The 16,617-nt window shown below is 47.3% G+C and overlaps 1 protein-coding gene across 17 annotated transcripts in view; it reads right to left on the bottom strand.

The window, feature by feature from the left end:
* LOC111159674 (calcium voltage-gated channel subunit alpha1 C) overlaps window positions 1-16,617 on the bottom strand; it is a 621,933-nt gene that overhangs the window by 105,872 nt on the left and 499,444 nt on the right. For all 17 annotated transcript variants that reach the window (XM_022522246.1, XM_022522244.1, XM_022522241.1 and 14 more), the window contains exons 14-18: window positions 9,616-9,823; window positions 8,566-8,686; window positions 6,822-6,936; window positions 5,914-6,034; window positions 5,494-5,563 (exon numbers count right to left, since the gene is read on the bottom strand). In XM_022522246.1, the coding sequence (XP_022377954.1) occupies window positions 5,494-5,563; window positions 5,914-6,034; window positions 6,822-6,936; window positions 8,566-8,686; window positions 9,616-9,823 (635 nt within the window). The remainder of the gene's footprint in view (window positions 1-5,493; window positions 5,564-5,913; window positions 6,035-6,821; window positions 6,937-8,565; window positions 8,687-9,615; window positions 9,824-16,617) is intronic.

Here is a 16,617-nt window from a genome sequence, read left to right on the forward strand (position 1 = left end):
TGAAAACTCCAGGAAATGAATATACTCGCCATGTGCTTTTGCCTTTCCTTTCCTCATGCTGTCTCCTTATTTGGACTGCCCTCATCTCCCTCTCTGCAGAGCTAGAAGGACTGCCATGTCAGACAGCATCATTCACCTGGCTCTCCTGAGTACCTGGGTTCTCCAGAAAGACCTGCCTGCAATTCTGGGGCCCTGTTGGCCTCCTGCATGCACTTGTACTTAGGACCCAATAGCCAGCATACCTGATTTTACATGTATCTCTTTATGTGCTGAGAGAGACACTATGGAGAGAGACACTTGTCCAGCGTGTAGCTGCCCTTGGCTTTTGATGATGATTACACGTTCACACCAACATTTGCTTTATAAGGAAGAGGACTTTGCAAAAGAAGAAGGAGACTCAGTTGTTGGAAAGATAGGTACGGAAGTTTATCTTACAGACCAGCCACATCTCCTTATGCTCTCTCCTCTTCTGGTTAAAATGAAGCCAGGTGGTACAGAGAAGAAAAGATACCTGGCACAGAGCGTGGTTTGTTCTCAAGCAAGAAGCATTTAGGGGCCCAAGGCTTTTTTGGAGGACCAGCAGAATATAGGCATAAAGCAGTTCCCCCCCACCCCGGAGTAATTAGAGTTGACAAGCAAAGCAGTTAATATTTTTAGCAGAAGAGAGACGTGAGATGAAAAATTGTATTAGGCCAAGGGTTGAAGCTTTCCAGCCACACCTTGGTAGGTAAAAGAGATGCGGAGTCTCCCAGTAAAGCAAAATAAATAAAACTGGAGTTGGCTTAAATTGCAATATTTACAAATGAAATTTCACTGAGAATTCTCTTCAATTCCTGCCCAACTATTTGTATTCTTTTCAGTTGTGCTCTAAATTAACAACTTTCTTATTCATGATAACTTTCTTATTCATGATAACAATGCTTTCTTATTCATGATAATTTGGTAACAGGTAATTTAATGTTTGCTTTAATCATTTGTGTTTAAAGAAAAACATATTTACCAGCTTTGTGGATTTCCAAGTTCCTGGTGAAAAGTTTTGCTTTCTTCTGCAGTAGCCTGCCCTGCTGATTATGAAGTGCGGCCCTGATTCCTATTGCTAGGGAGAAGCAAGCCAGTAGGTTCAGACACATACCAGCTGAATTCCAGACATAGTGTTTAGGAGGAAACCACGTCTAAAGGACAAGCCCAAATTTGTAAAGGGCCAGAAATCTGACAGCTGTGATGCTTTGCATGTATTATGTATAAGGACGAAGTTGGCAGAGTAGGAAAAGTCAGGTCAAGTTTTGTTTTGGGGGTTGGGAACCGAACCACCTACACTCCAGATCCGGATGCCGGTGGACTCCCTTAGGGATCTGTTCTTGGAGGCGTGGAGAAGCGCACTGTGGAGTTGCTGTGGCTTTCATGATGGCAGGGGCCGGTGTTCAAAAGTAAAACCCCCTATGTAGGTGGACGCCTCACTTTTGGTCCTCAGTGATCCTTGCCACCCGACCCCCGCCTCATTTGATACTCATTTTCATCCCTGTGATTTTGCTCTCAGCCAATTCAGATAAAAATATTACTAACACCTAGCGCATACAGCATACTGAACACAAAGCTATGGTTCTTGCCCTGGAGGGACCTACAGTGTTGAGTGTGGCCCAGAGTTCCCTGGCATGATTGGCAAGGCCACGCCCTGGAAGCGAGCTCTGTGGGTGGCGTCCAGAGACGGAAGCCTGAGGTTGCACCTGTTGCTGCACTGGGCCTGTTCTCTGCTGGCTCAGCTCCAAAACCTTATCCCCCCCATTACTTATTTTCTCTCGCTGACTTTTAGGTTGTTAGCAAGTCCTGCCAAATGCACCCCAAGTTCTGCCCATTCTCTGTATCTACAGCACCTCTGTTTTGGCCCAAGTGGCCACTGCCCCTCACGAACCGCTACTAATGCCCTCACTGCTTTCCGTTTTACTCTTGGCCACCTACTGCCCTGTTTTCATGCCACACAGTCTACTAAAGATAATTCAGACATGAGATCTTATCTTCCTCTGCCTGAGAACCTCGGGTGAGTCTCCACGGCATCAACTAAGATGGGAACCTCTCAGGTGGCCTCGGAGACCCTGCCCTACTGGCTCTTGCCTGTCTCACCCACATTATTCCCCTTTGTTCTCTTTGCTCCATGCACGGTGGTCTCTTTGGATTCCTCCACAGACCATTCTGCCCAAGAGATTCTGCATTTGCGAGCCCTCCACCTAGAAAGCGCTTTCTTCTGATTTCCATACGTCTAGGTCCTCTGCCTCATCCAGGTTTCAGCCGGAATGTTGCCTCCTTCAGGAGGCCTTCTCTGACCACACAGCCAAAGCAGCCCCATGCCACTGAGGAACTCGTTCACATAGCCCTTGGCTTCGTTATCTCCTGGCTGCTCACTGCTACCTCACGACCTTTTTGTTGGCCTCCTTTCTTGCTCACTATCTGTCTCCCCAGAAGGCACTGTCTCCCCACTGTAAGCTCCAGGAGAGCAGTGACCTTCCCTGTCTTGCCCGTAGGTGTATTCCTGGGACCTGTCACAGTGCCTGGCCCACAGTAGGTGTCTCATTAGTAGTTATTAAGTGAATGAATACCTCCATGGTTTCTTCCAGCTCCCTGTCTATGACAATAGTATGGTCTCTCCCCTTCCCCCAAAACCAAGCCCAGCCCAGCCCACTCTTGTCCATGAAGGCTGGCTGTCTCTCCACCCCCACCTACCTCACGGCTCTGCTCTTATTCAAACCCCTTGAAGCAGCTGGAGCCTTTCCAAAGCATCGGGAAGAACAGAGAATCCCTGTGCATTCTCTGGTGTCATTCACTTTTCTTTTTCAAGCGTCTTTATTAATTTTTAGTCTGCAAACACACATCTGTATGTTTCCTCTAATAAATGACTCGATCAAATAAAAGCACAGTCTTGGCACCCTTCCTAGGTGAGCAGATATTTCTAAAATTTAATGTATGCTAAGCAGGGAGACTCAAACCAACTGTTGAGCTTTGGAGACTCTGCAGGGAGGGAAGGACTGACATGCCACTGCTAGCCAGTTGGTACGTTGTGCAAATCAGAAACAGGCCCCTCCATGGGGTGTTTCTTTGAGGGAAAGGGTCCTGGCTAGGGGACTGCAGTTTGGAGTTCATGCCCACTCAGTCACATCCGCACTCACCTTTGGGTGCAACCTGGACAAGCAAGAACAACAACCTGGCCGGGCAGGGGTGGGGGAGGGCACGGGCATGGGAGACAGGGAGAGGAGGGAGCCAGAGGGAGATGTGGGGGCAGGGGGAGTTATGAGAGTATTCTCTGGCCCTGCACCTCCCCGCCCCGGGAGTTGGCTGTATGTGGGGCAGGTGCGATGTCCACAAGCACTGCCTCCCAAAGGGCATCTGTGTTAAGTGGGCATAGGAGAGGCCGGATGCCCAGAGGCCACAAAGCAGAAGGGGCAGGGTTGGGAGGACAATGGCAGACCAGGTTCTTTGCCTTTTCTGGTTCAGAAGAGAGAGGAGCCGCTGGGAATGAAAGATTGACCAGAACAGAGACAGCAGGCCAAGTGATCCTGGGAGGGATCTTTGGGGACTTCTGCTGTATCTGGTATTAGGGTCCAGGAGGTGCCCTGCAGAGGCAGGAGAAGGAGGAGCCGGGAAGCAGAGACTGGTCCCTTGGAGGAAGGGAGGACATGGGGAACCACCAGCTTTAAGAGGACACCACCCTTGGGTGAAAAAATGAAAAGCAGAGACAGTGAACGAATGGGGAGCTGTTGGGGCTGGTCTTCAAGGCCTGAGTGTGGTGGTGGCTGAGGCACGACAACCTCAACTACCTATGAACCAGAGGTCTCAACACAGGTGTGCGAGATGCCTGGGACCAAGAAAAACCTGGGAGGGGCTAGGTCTGCAGGAGGCTGGAGAAGGGTGGTCACATGACAGGGGAAGGGACACTCAAAAAACCTACAGGATCCTGACAAATCAGCAGAATGTGGGAAGAGCTTTTAAGTCTAAAAGCAAAACCATTCCAAGAATCCTCAAAGCTGGGTCAACAAAAGCCGCAATTTTTCTGTGGTGGCTAATATGTTGACAATGTCCTCATTATTTTTTTCCCCTGACCTGCTTCCCTTTCTTTCAAAGGGCAACAAAGAAGAGAAAAGGCACCAGTATATTTAGAATGATGGAACTGGAGACTATGGTTGTAGGTGTAGCTGCCCACCGCGAGGGAGAAGGAGCAGGCCTGGGCTGCCTATAGCTGGGCACACATGGGAAAGTGCCCTCAAATCCATGCTGTCCCCCTGTGCTGTGTGCAGGGGCATCTGGCCAGCTAGGGCTAGCACCGCCTGGGGCCCAGGGGGATTCCTTTCATTACTATCTTTCTTTCTAAATTTGGAAAATACACACAGAAGTCAAGAGACTTGTGCAGTGAGCCTCCATACCCAGCTTCAACAGGAGCTGCTGGAGTATATTTTTAAGCAACTTCTAAATATTTTAGCGTCTATCCATATACACATCTACATGTATAGGCTAGAACTACAATAACAACACTATAGTAACAAAATAAACAAAAACTACCTCAAATCATTAGTTTCCAGTCCCTATTCAATTTCCCCCTGGCTTATCTCCAAAATGTCATTTCAGAGTTAAATTGATGATTCAGGATCGAGACAGGATTCCTCATTGACTTTGGCCAACATGTCTAGTCCTTGAAATCCTGTAAGAATTTCCACCCAGTAGAGCTTTCAGTCTTCGGACACCCTTCCTGCTCTTCCTTTGGTCCAATTCCTAGCAAACCAAATCCTCCTTCCCAGGAGGCAGGAGGTAAGTGAGGGGGAAATGATCGCAGCAAGCCTGCTTCCCAAGGGAAACAAAGATGGCTGCCCGAGTCCTTGCAGACAAGGAGGACAGATGGAGGGTGGCCCGAGGACCTCTGATAGTAAGCCCTCTTAGAGGAGACTGCCTTCCAACTTAGGTATCAGAAGATGAGAAGGCTGAGTTGTGAAGAATTCTTTTTAGAATAAATGAAAGCATTTTACGAAGCAACCAGTGAGGACATGTGTGGTGGTACTGTCCTTGTACTCAGCACTGCCCCCCCCCCCCAGTAAGGACAAGTAAGGACCCTTACCCCCAGTAAGGACAAGACAGAGTCAGGATTTACTATTATTATTAAGTAAGCATAATGCCGCAACTTGCAAATTAAAGAAGTTAATGATTTTATGGCATAGGATATAATAAAACCTTAAATGTCTATAGAATCCACCTTCCAAAGGACATAAAAGACTGCTCAAACACAATTTATTTAATGTTATGTTGTTATTATGAGGAAGCCAGGAGCAAAGTTCTCCTCCGGATGATAGTTGGTAATGCCTAACTACAGAGACAGAAGACATTTCGTGGTGCAAGGTACCTGGAGATGGAACCTGGAACCACCCATCCTTAATACATGGCTACTTCCATATGGCTTTAGAATCTAGATCTCTACCCCAACCTCCCAACCTCAGGGTTAGGCAGTGGGATTGGTACCTGTATTTTCTGGGTTGGGGTAGGGACTCTTATCCTCATTTTCATTGGGCTGGAGGTCATCCATGTTGATCTAAGCAGCCAAACGAGAGAAGGAGGAAGAATCCAGTTAGATACATTCTCCAGTTAGAGAGGCTGAGAGAGGCCTTGAAATTGCATCATAGTCAATGGCTGAGCTGTTAACTCAAAAATAGGTCCTTGTTATCTTGCGTATATCCTTAAAGACATCAACAAAAGGCTGGGATTCACCCAGCCGGCCTTCTCTTCACATTGCTAGCCCTCCTGTGCCACCCACATGGGTTTTCTTTCACTGAATCCCTTTCCTTCTTTCCTCCTTCCTTTTCATGGGTGCCTGGCCTGGGACTGTGCCCTCCTTACCCCAGCAATGGGCCTCCCAGATCCTGGAAGGAGATGGCTTCTTACCTTGGTGGTGGGTGGGGACTCTCCATCAGCAGTAATAGATTTCAGTTCAATTTTCTCCTCCTTGGTCTCCTCCACTGCTGGCTTCTCCACCACCTCTTGTTTCTTCTCTGGGCTGGCAGTCCTGGCCGGTCAGCAGGAGGAAAAATTAAATGTTTACTGAATGATAGGAAACATGAAGAAACAAACTACCCTGTGGTCTGCTGGGGACTGGTGGGAACAGATTCCCCGGGCTTACACCCATCTTCCTTCACCTGGGGCATATGGCACATGCCACGCAATCCCAGATGCCACTGGGCCGGGCCCACAATGCTTGGCCTGGCCACACCTTGCTCTGTCTGGTACTCAGTTGGCCTCTTTCAGCTTCTTAGCTGCTACAAGCCCTTGTCTGAATCAGAGGAAGTTTCTGGATCTGATTCAGGATTGGCTTCTGGAAAACTCAGCTCAGTATCCAGCAGATGTGTGGCTGATAAAGTCCCATTTAGACAATGACAGAAGACAATGCAGGGTCTTGCTTTCTGAACACCGGAGATGAGTTATCAAATAGTGAAAAGGAGTCACTCAGCTGGAACGGCATATCCCCTTTGAGTGGCTGCCTTCCTCCTCTCCGCGCCCTTCACTCCCACCACCTCCCATGACCTCCCTTCTCAAGAACACCCTCCAGCTTCTTAGACAGGTGAGGAAATCCAGCACCTTCACAGAGACTGTAACTCATGACAGTCCCTACTTCAGAGCTATGCCTAGGTATTAGCAGAGAGGCCCAACTTTCTGTAGGCAGCCCCATACCCGGCGTCCTCTAGTAGGTTTGGCCAACAGAGGCCAGTGCCCAAGCCTCTCGCTACCACTAATGGGAGTGGCATTTCAGAACTGGGACCCTGGGGCCCTAGGGCTGGGTAAGCTTAGAGGGTTACCTGGCCAGCTTCTTTCTCTCCTTCTCTTCTTCCTCCTCCTTTTGGGCAGACGTGAGGCTCTCAGCATCCGCCAGGTTGTCCACAGCAATGGCCAAGAACACATTCAGTAGGATATCTGTTTGTGTCCATTCTTAAAGAAAATGACCCTTGGCCTTGGGGTTTCCGATGGGCTCAGGGGGCAGGGAGGGTGCAGGACATGCAGTGCTTGAGTGCTCGACAGAGTGAGCTCAGTGGTGACCCACCCCGAGGGTACCCAGCCCAGTGGCATCCCTCCTCCAGCCCTCTCCCTCCCCATTACTCTCCTAGTGACCAGAAGATTTCTAAAGGGGTCGAGAGCAGGCTAGCTTGCAGGCTGGAATGGGCAGCCAGTTAGGTAGTAAGTCTGCCCTGCTCTTTAAGTGTCAGGTTTCTTTATTGGTTTCCCTACTGAGGTGACTGGCTGTAATTGACATTATAAACAGCATTGTCTCTAGCAGAATGCAGGATGCTCTTAGGAGCGGTTCATGAAAACTGGGCACTGAGGAGGTGCCCTGATCTCTCTGCCAACTCTTCATGTGAGCCTGTGCATACAAAGGCCCTTGGAGCGTCCAGCCGGAGCCAGCTGAATCCTGGGAACTCCGAATTGAAGTGGTTATTGGCCCTTTTCTTCTCGCCGCCCCACTCCCCACCCCCACCTCGAACAGAAACACTGTGGGTTGGAGAAGCAGAATCAAAAAAGCGTAGTTGCACAGGCCCTTAATGTTCATTAAGTCTAACCTCCACCCCCAGGCTCCCAGACAGCCACACCATTTCCCATACCAGGAAGCCACAACCCTCAGGGGTGAAGGGCTTGCCCAACGGTGCCAGCGTACACCCGCCCCTGGCCCCCCACCAGGGCAGCAGGGGCTTCGCAATCATCATCCCATTAAACCTCACCGGGACCTGTTAAGCAGTAGGCCCTGATATTTCATCACCCATTTTACAGACACTGAGGTAGAGAGCCTTTAGTTTGCTGAGGTCACCCAGCTGGTAAAAGGTGAGGCCGGTCTGCTGGCAGCAATGCCCAAGCTTTTAGCACTACGTTAAGCCCTGATTTAAACCCGAATCTTGGGCCAGAGCTGCCTCTACTTTACCATCTCCTCTGCACACAACCCTCATGGGGTTAGATCGCCTGTGGCTCGAGACCCCAGAAACCTGCCCATGGCCTGGATCTGCAAGCACTTGTCAGGTCTGCCTGGTGAAGCCCGTCCGGCTCTGCCTGGAAGATAGTCCTGGAGAGCAGCTTCAGAGGGAGGGACACTGAGCAGAAAACAGGGAGGAGAGATGAAGGTCATTTCAAGGATGACGGCTCAGGTCCCCTGGACGGCACTTCTTACTTCCAGCAGCCATAGGCCAAGTGTGTTCACCCTGGAATGTATGTGAGTAGCTGTCCGTACACAACACCAGGGGGCATTGTTCACCCAGACTATAATGAGAACGTGCCTCCTGGAGTCCAAACTGGTTTGGGAAGATGAACTTACATCCCCACCTATACCAAAGCTCCAGGCATCCACCAAGACCCTCCTCCACGGCTAAGGTGGTTCTGGAAAGGGACACATTTTCTCCCCAGAGCACACCTTTCCCCTGCTTGCCTGGGGGCCCTGTGGGCGGGCAGCCACACTTTTCAGCCCCGAGTCAGGACCTGCTCGGCACCTGTATTTGGCATCGTGCTGCAGGCTGAGGGAGGGTGGGGCAGCAGGGGCGGGGAGGCAGGAGCAAAGGATACAGTTTCCACAGATGAAGAGGATGATGAAGTAAATACAGACTAACATCCCTGGAAAAGAGGGGCCGCCATAAGCCATGATCCCATCATACATCACCGAATTCCAGTCCTCCCCGGTCAGGATCTGAATGACACATTCCCACCAATAAGGGACACAGCGTTAGACCAACAGCAAACCCCAAAACTCCCCTACCCTGCCCCACTATGTTAACAAAATTGTCTAAAATCTCTTTTCCACCTCTTTCCCTCCTCTTGGCCCCCAGTTCTCCTCCCAGGGGCTCTGAGCTAAGCACCTGGGCAACTTTGAGTCCACCCTCAGACAAAGTGCATGGGCTCTGGCATGATATTATTTGAGAAGTGACTGGAAAGGCTTCCTGGTCAAAGTATCTTCTTCTAATCGACTGCACAAGATGGCCACTATTAGCCATTCCTCTGGGCCCTTGCACAAACGTGAATGTTTTCACTGAGAGAGTACTGTGCTGTTCTAGCTTTCCCCAGCATTACTCATTTGGGTGCCATCTTTAAGACTTGGGCCACACCCACATATTTTTCTTGTAAATCAATCTACTTTGAAACTTCAACAAGTGCTACTTTAGCTTTACCCGACACCAATATATCTATGAAATGACAAATTTGATGGGCTAGTTACATTTTTTTCCTGGTGACAAGCATGGTGTGTAAAAAGACAGAGCTTCATCACCTTCCCCTCCCCCAACAAGCGCACTCTCCTTTCCTCTGTTTGTACTTTGGGTGTTCATGTAGAATTTATTTGAATAAAGGGTACCATGTTTAAACAAGAGTTTTTAAACTACTCAATTATATTTTTTCCCCCAGTGGTCCATCCAACAGTGGGATTCCATGGGGGACTGAGGGTAGGGGGAACTACAGAAAGAACTCAAGACTCTCACGGGCATGGACCTTCCATGGCTGATCTAGGCTGGCTTTGGTTGCCCGGTGCAAGGTGAAAGTTCCCACCACCTTTTCTCCCCCACAGCCCAACCCCACTACTCAACAACCCTCCCACTCATTATCCCAGCAGAGAAGAGTCCATACCTGAAACACGGTGAGAAGGGACTGGGGAAAGTTATCAAATGTGCTCCTCCGGGTCTGCATTTCATCAAAGTTGAACTTTCCTCCAAAGAGCTGCATCCCCAGGAGGGAGAAGATGATGATGAAGAGGAAGAGGAGCAGCAGCAGGGAGGCAATGGAGCGCACAGAATTCAGCAAGGATGCCACCAGGTTGCTTAAGGAGTTCCAGTACCTGAGGACCAGCATGGGGGAGATTAGTGTCCTTTTTTTCTGTGCTTTTCTTAACATCACTCCTCACTCATACACCCACTAGAAATTTTAAGATAAATTACAACTCTTTCTTTTCCCCTTTCATTGGGGGTAGTGGCGGTGGTGTGGATTGGACTGGTAAGCTCACAATTAGAGTGTGGAGCTAGTCATTGCAAGGTCCCAGGATCAGTAATATGCAATGGTGAATGGACGGAGCTCTGAAGTCAGAAACCTGAGTTTCATCCTAGTTCTGCCGGTTGCTAGATGTTAGCTGCACTTGGGCAAGTCACTTAACTTGCCTTCTGTTTGCCTCTGAGAAAACAAAGATAACAGTAGCAAATACTTCACTAGGTTGTTGGGAAGATTACGTGAGACCAAAAAAAAAAAAAAAAAAAAAATAGCAGCCCACCCAGCAACAAAATAAAGAATAAACAAGTGGGATTACATCAAATTAAAAAGCTTGCAGTCAGCAAAAGAAATCATCAGCAAAGTGAAAAGACAACCTATGGAACAGGAAAAGATATTTGCAAGCCATATATCCAATAACAGATTGGTATCCAAATATAGAAAGTAGTCAGACAACTCAACAGCAAAAACAAAACAAAACAATAACCAAAAACCAAAACCCCAAATAATCCAATTCAAAAATCTGGCACAGGGGCGCCTGCGTGGCTCAGTCGTTTGTGTATCTAACTTTTGACTTCAGCTTAGGTCCTGAGATTCAGCCCTGCATTGGGCTCTGTGCTCAACGTGGAGTCTGCTTATCCCTCTCCCTCCCCTCACTTGGGTGCGTGTGTTCTCTCTCTCAAATCAATCAACCAATCAATCAATCTTTAAAAGTATAGTGTTTAAAAAAATTTGGTACAGGACCTGAATGGACATTTTTCTAAAGAAGATATATATGAAACGGTGCTCAATATCACTAGTCATTAGGGAAATGCAAATTAAAACTGCAGTAAGGTATCACCTTACTCCATCAGAATGGCCATCAGCAAAAAGACAAGAGATAACAAGCATTGGAGAAAGAGGAACCCTGGTGCGCTGTTGGTGGGATTGTAAATTGGTACAGCCACTATGGAAAACAGCATAGAGGTTCCTCAAAAAGTTAAAAATCAACTACCATATGATCCAGTGATTCCAATTCTGGGAATATATCCAAAGGAAAAGAAAACACTAACTCAAAAAGATATCTGCTCTCCCCATGTTCTTCGCAGCATTATTTATAAAAGCCAACCCAAGTGTCTATCAAAGGGTGAATGGACAAAGAACTTGTGGCATATATAACACACACACACACACACCCTGGAATATTATTCGTCTGTAAAAAATGAGGAAGTCCTACCATTTATGACAACATAGATGGACCTTGAGGACATTATGCTAAAAGAAATAAGTCAGATAGAGAAAGACAAATACTGTAAGATTTCACTTATATGTGGAATCTAAAAACAAAAACAAAAAAACCACCGCACTCGTGGAGAAAGAGATCAGATTTGTGGTTGCCAGAGGTAGGGGGTGAGAGGAGGGAGAATTGGATGAGAGGGTCAAAGGTACGAACTTGGAGTTATAAGATAAATTGATCATGATGATGTAATGCACACTGTGACAACTATGGTTAACTCTGCTCTATGATATTAACAGAGTAGATTCTAAGAGTTCTCATCAAAAGGAAGGATTTTTTCCCTTTTCTTTTTTTGTATTTATTTAAGACAATGGATGTTAACTAAACCTATTGTGGCAATCATTTCATAATAAATGTAAATCAAACCATCATGCTGCATGCCTTAAGTTTATAGTGATGTGTGGCCAATTATTTCTCAATAAAACTGGAAAAAATATAATTCCCACTCTTTAAAAAATCCCCTAGTATAGAGCCTGGCACACAGTTGATAAAGGTTAGTAATTACTGTTATCACTATTGGTCTTTAGACAGAAAAACACATTACCATTTTTTTCCCCCAAGAATGCTATTCTCAGCCCAAGGCAGCAGCTGGTCACCCAGGGGAAACAGAGGTTTCAAGGCTCAGTGAGGTTTCCCAGATTTACCCTGCTGTCCAAAGAAATGTTTTTTTTTATAAAGCCTCTCTTCTGGAGATTCTGATTCAAATGTTGTAGTTTGGGGCCCAGAAATCTGTATTTTTAACAAGCGTCCCAGATGATTCTGACAAGCAGGCAAGTCTGGGAAATCCTGGGTTACAGGAAACCCATTCCACCCTCAGGGTGGGAGTCTGTGGGGCCTTCCCGGGGCAGAGATGGGTCCTTGGTGGGGCGCCTTGGAGAGGAGGCCCCCAGTCCTGATAGTCGCAGACCTCTCTCCACTGTAAACACAGAGGTTCTCCACTGTAGCCTGGGGAAAATGCCTTCCTCGTGGAAAGAGGAGGAGGCGTGGGCTGCTCATGGCTACGGGATGTGGCTTGGGTCAGTCAAGGTGAGGAAATGCACCATAGCAAAAGGAACACAGACTACAGAGAAATCTTATTTCCTTAGCTCCACCTTTGGCCTGCCTGCCTTCCAGGCCATAAGCTTGATTTCTTCCACTTCAGGCATTCCCAGCTTACCACCAATATGTACAGGGAATTGTTTTTGCTGCTCAAAAGGATGACATGCAAACCACTCCTATTCTAGCCTCCCAGCTGCCCCCTGCCCCAACCTCGGTACTTCTCTCCAGAGAATGGTTCCATATTAGTTTAAAGAAGCAGATGGGCCAACAGTTTGGATGTAAACATGAACTTCTTCCCAGCCTAGAGTCTTTAATGCTCCTTTCTCCTTCACCAATTCAGCCTTTCTCTACCTCTATTTTGCCTGCCAGCCACACTTCTTCCTAATTCCTAATTGCAGAATATTAATATACATTTATTTTTATCCATTCTATAATTGCTCTTCAGTGTTTTTCATTTGTTATAGTCTCCTCTCATCCGAATAGGTTCTGAGCTCTTGAGGACAGAGATCACAAGTTTTTTTCTTCCATCCTCTCCATCTTTGTCCTCACCCAGTACGTGTGAAGGACTGCCTGGCACTCCATAGGCTAGAGGTTGTCATATTTGTTCTGCTTAAAGCAAGAAGTAAGAGAATGTCTCTGGGCCTAGAATACCTGTCCCTCTTACATTTTAAGCAGTGTCCCCACACCTGGCTGGAGAGGAAAATGTTGAGGGGTTTGGTCATTGTCTAAATACCAATTTCCAGGCCTCACCCTGGAACATGAAATCATAATCTCTGGCTCTGGGGCCTGATTGATTTTCATGCAACCCCTCCAACACTTGTTGGTAGTCTGGTATTTAGGAAACAGTAACTTTAGAGCATATTTATAATGAGAATTTCCAGCTGTATCAGAGGGGAGAGTGTCTGCCTATAGATTAAGGTCATAGAGCCTCCTAGAGATCTTCTGTGCATTCAGCTGTCTTGGAATATTCTGGAAGAGTCTTTATGGCCACAGAAGGCTCAAGTCTTAATTTTTATGAGGTGAGTGGACATGAGAGAAATGAGTCAAACCAAGCTCACAACTGAGATTCAGAGGTGTCTGATAGCCACAGGAACCCTATGGGGAGCCCAACAGGGAGGCCCCAGACTGGACACAGGTTTGGTGGAGTGGAGCCATCAGGAGGCAGAGAGGGAAGGGGATGGGGTAGGAGCCCCTCAGGGTGTCCAAGGTTCTGGGAATGTGGAGGCTGTGGTAGAGGAACAAAATGAGTCATGCAGTGGAGGAGAACTCTTTGGAAGTGTTGGGTGTGAAAGATGGCAAATAGTGAGTGACCTAGAAGGGCCAGCCCGTGGAGCAGGGGTGAGGGCTGCCATGGTCAGAGGGGTCAGCAGTGGGGCCGAAGGTTTGAGTAAAAGTGAGGACTCTTCTCATGCTTTTCCACAACCCTCAAGTTATCCAGGGAAAGTCTGTGTTTCTCTTGGTCAACCAGTGGTGGGCTCACAACCTGAGATTTGAGGAACGACAGAACTCCTACTCCATCATCTCCCTTAGTAAGTGACAACTGCAGTTTTTGGCGCAAGACACAACCCTTGCAGTTATCCTTCCCGTCTCTGTTGCCCCCCCCACCCCCTGAGCAAGTTCTGTGGCCCCATTTTCCAAGAGAAGTCTGAGTCTGGCCACTTCCCACGACTCTGACACCAGCTGAGCCAGCAAACTCCCAGCTGGATTTCTGCCTCCTCATGGGTTGCCCTGCTTTGACAATTGCTCCCTGCAGCCCTTCTCCATGTCACCTACATCTCAGGTAGAAAAGCCCTCAAATGCACCATACTTTTTTTTTTTTAATGGATAGTAAGATAGTAAGATTGAAAAGACAATCTAAATCCACTGATATTTGAAAAAGGAGGGAGAAATTTCCTTTACAGAATATGTCAATATTCTGTAATATGAATAAATGAATGAATGAATGATAGAATTAGAAGATCACCCTTTTGCAGCAGCAACTAATTCAGGTAAAGATCATCATGGGTGCTTAAACCATTGGGTGAAATCTTGTTGGCCAATAGGACATACATATACTCTTGAAGTATCACTCCATAGATTACTTATTAATCACAAAGAGAAAGGTTACCTTAGCAGCGGAGAAATCTGGCAGACATCCCCTTAACCAAGTTTCTACACTTCGAACCGCCAATAACAAGAAAAACTTATATTACAAAGTTCCCAATGCCACATGATGGGAGGTACACAATCATCTTTGCACTCCACACCCCCGCAGCAGGAGGCCCTTTTAAATCCCAAGGCACACCAAGTCTTAATACTCGTTCAAGCCCTCCAAAAGCTTCCCATTGGAAGGTCTAACAGATCACGTGGGATCAGCCCCTCCCATCTCCAGGATGTCATCTCCCACTCTCCCCACCCTTTCTTGCTCCAGCCCACTGCTCCCCAACTGTCCCCTCAGCCTCCATGCACACTCCTGGTCTCTGTTTTTCTGCTATCTGCAGAGGTCTCCCCCAGAACTCTGGTGGCTCGCTTCTTCAGGCCCTGTGGGACTCTGCTCAAATGTTCCCTCACCACAGCAGTCCTCTCTCACCACGTTTTATCTCCTAGTCCTGCTTTTTAATATACTCATCACCTCTTGCCACCAGAATGTCAGGTCCATGAGGGCAGGGAGTTCGAGTGCTTTGTTCATAACCTCAGTGCTTAGGGCCGTGCCTCATCAAAGGACGTGATCAATGACTACTATGTCGAATGAACAAATCTTACTATGAATGTGACATATTTATACTTACTGGACGGAAAAACAAGGGGACGTGGGTTTCTCAGACACTTCTGTGCATGTGAGGTGGGAACAGGGGTGGGGGGGTGTTGGGACCGCTCACACATGTACTTAAGTCAAACATACTTTGCCTCAAAGCGAGGAGGGGCTGTTTGCACCTCTTCTGCATCATTTCTTTTCTTATAGCTTCCCTAAATTCATGGTCCGAGTTTCCACTGCCCAAGTCAAACTATTATGTATCAAGGGAATAGACAGATGGTTGCCAGAGGCAGGGGGTTGGGGGGTGTGTGTGCGCAAAATGGGTGAAGGAAATCAAAAGGTAGAAACTTCCAGTTATAAATAAGTCCTGGGGATGTCATGTACAGCATGGTGACTCTAGTTAATGGTACCATGCAGCATATTTGAAAGCTGCCAAGAGTAAATCTTAAAAGTACTCATCACACACACACACAAATGGAATTATATATGCTGATGGATGTTAACTAGATTTATTGTGGTGATCCTGTGCAATGTATACAAATATTGAATCATTATGTATACCTGAAACAAATATAATATAATATGTCAATGATACCTTAACCAAAAGGAAAAAAAGTGAGTATGTATCAATTGCCCTACAGACAACCAGGTTGCTATGGCTTTGAGACCCTTCTGCTGGGATTTCTCAAAGAGCTCTGGGAATGCGTGTCCCTTGTGGAAGAACGCCCATCCTGGTGGCTCAAAACCAATGGCTGTGGATTCGAGGGCTTGAACCAGCCTTTAAGAGACAAACTGCAGCCAAGTACATGGACATCAGCCTACCCTTCTTGTGAAAAACACCCAGGCTAAAAAGATACTGCCTCGAGGACCGAACACAGTTCAGACAGAGTGAAGAAAAATCAACAAATGGTTGTTTATGCTGTTTGCTTCTGATTTCCAGTTGCTTCCCATTCAGCAGGGGCAAGGCAGAGTCTGCCCCATGGCTGTTCCTTTGGAGCAGAATTAAGGGAGCAGAGCTGGTGCCAGTGGCCTGGCATGACCAGGGGCATACAGCTTGCTGAACAGAAGATGTCCATCCCCAATGTGCACATGGTTGGAGATGTTTTATGTTCTCTCTAAAGGACTGAGACAAAAGGATTTTTGTACTGATGTTGTGGCAAAGAACACTATTAGGGCTCATAGAGGAGCTGGATTTTGGAGCCTGGCATGCCTTGGCTGATAGCAGGAGATAGGGTGGGACCCTCGTTACCACTGATATTAATGAGATTTTAGGTGACATGTGGCAGCCTCTGGGCAGGGTGACATGAAATGGCATTTAAATGAAATATTGGCAGCCTTGCAGGTCCTGAAGCTCTCTCCTCCTTCATGCCAATCTGATTCTTGCTGGCTGTGACGGCTATGGCAGGAAGATCAGAGGATGCCTTAGCTCCCATAAACACTCTCCTTTTTAGACATATTAGTGTCTAGACATAAAAGCTAAAAGGGTTTAACACATATTAGTAATTGACTGAGGTTTTTATCCTAACCCATGAAAACCATGAAGCACACACACTCACACACACACACACACACACACACACACACACACACACACACACACACA

The sequence above is a fragment of the Enhydra lutris genome, unplaced genomic scaffold, assembly GCF_002288905.1.
Source record: "Enhydra lutris kenyoni isolate GAN:26980312 unplaced genomic scaffold, ASM228890v2 scaffoldscaffold69, whole genome shotgun sequence".
In the NCBI taxonomy this organism is placed as follows: Eukaryota; Metazoa; Chordata; class Mammalia; order Carnivora; family Mustelidae; genus Enhydra; species Enhydra lutris.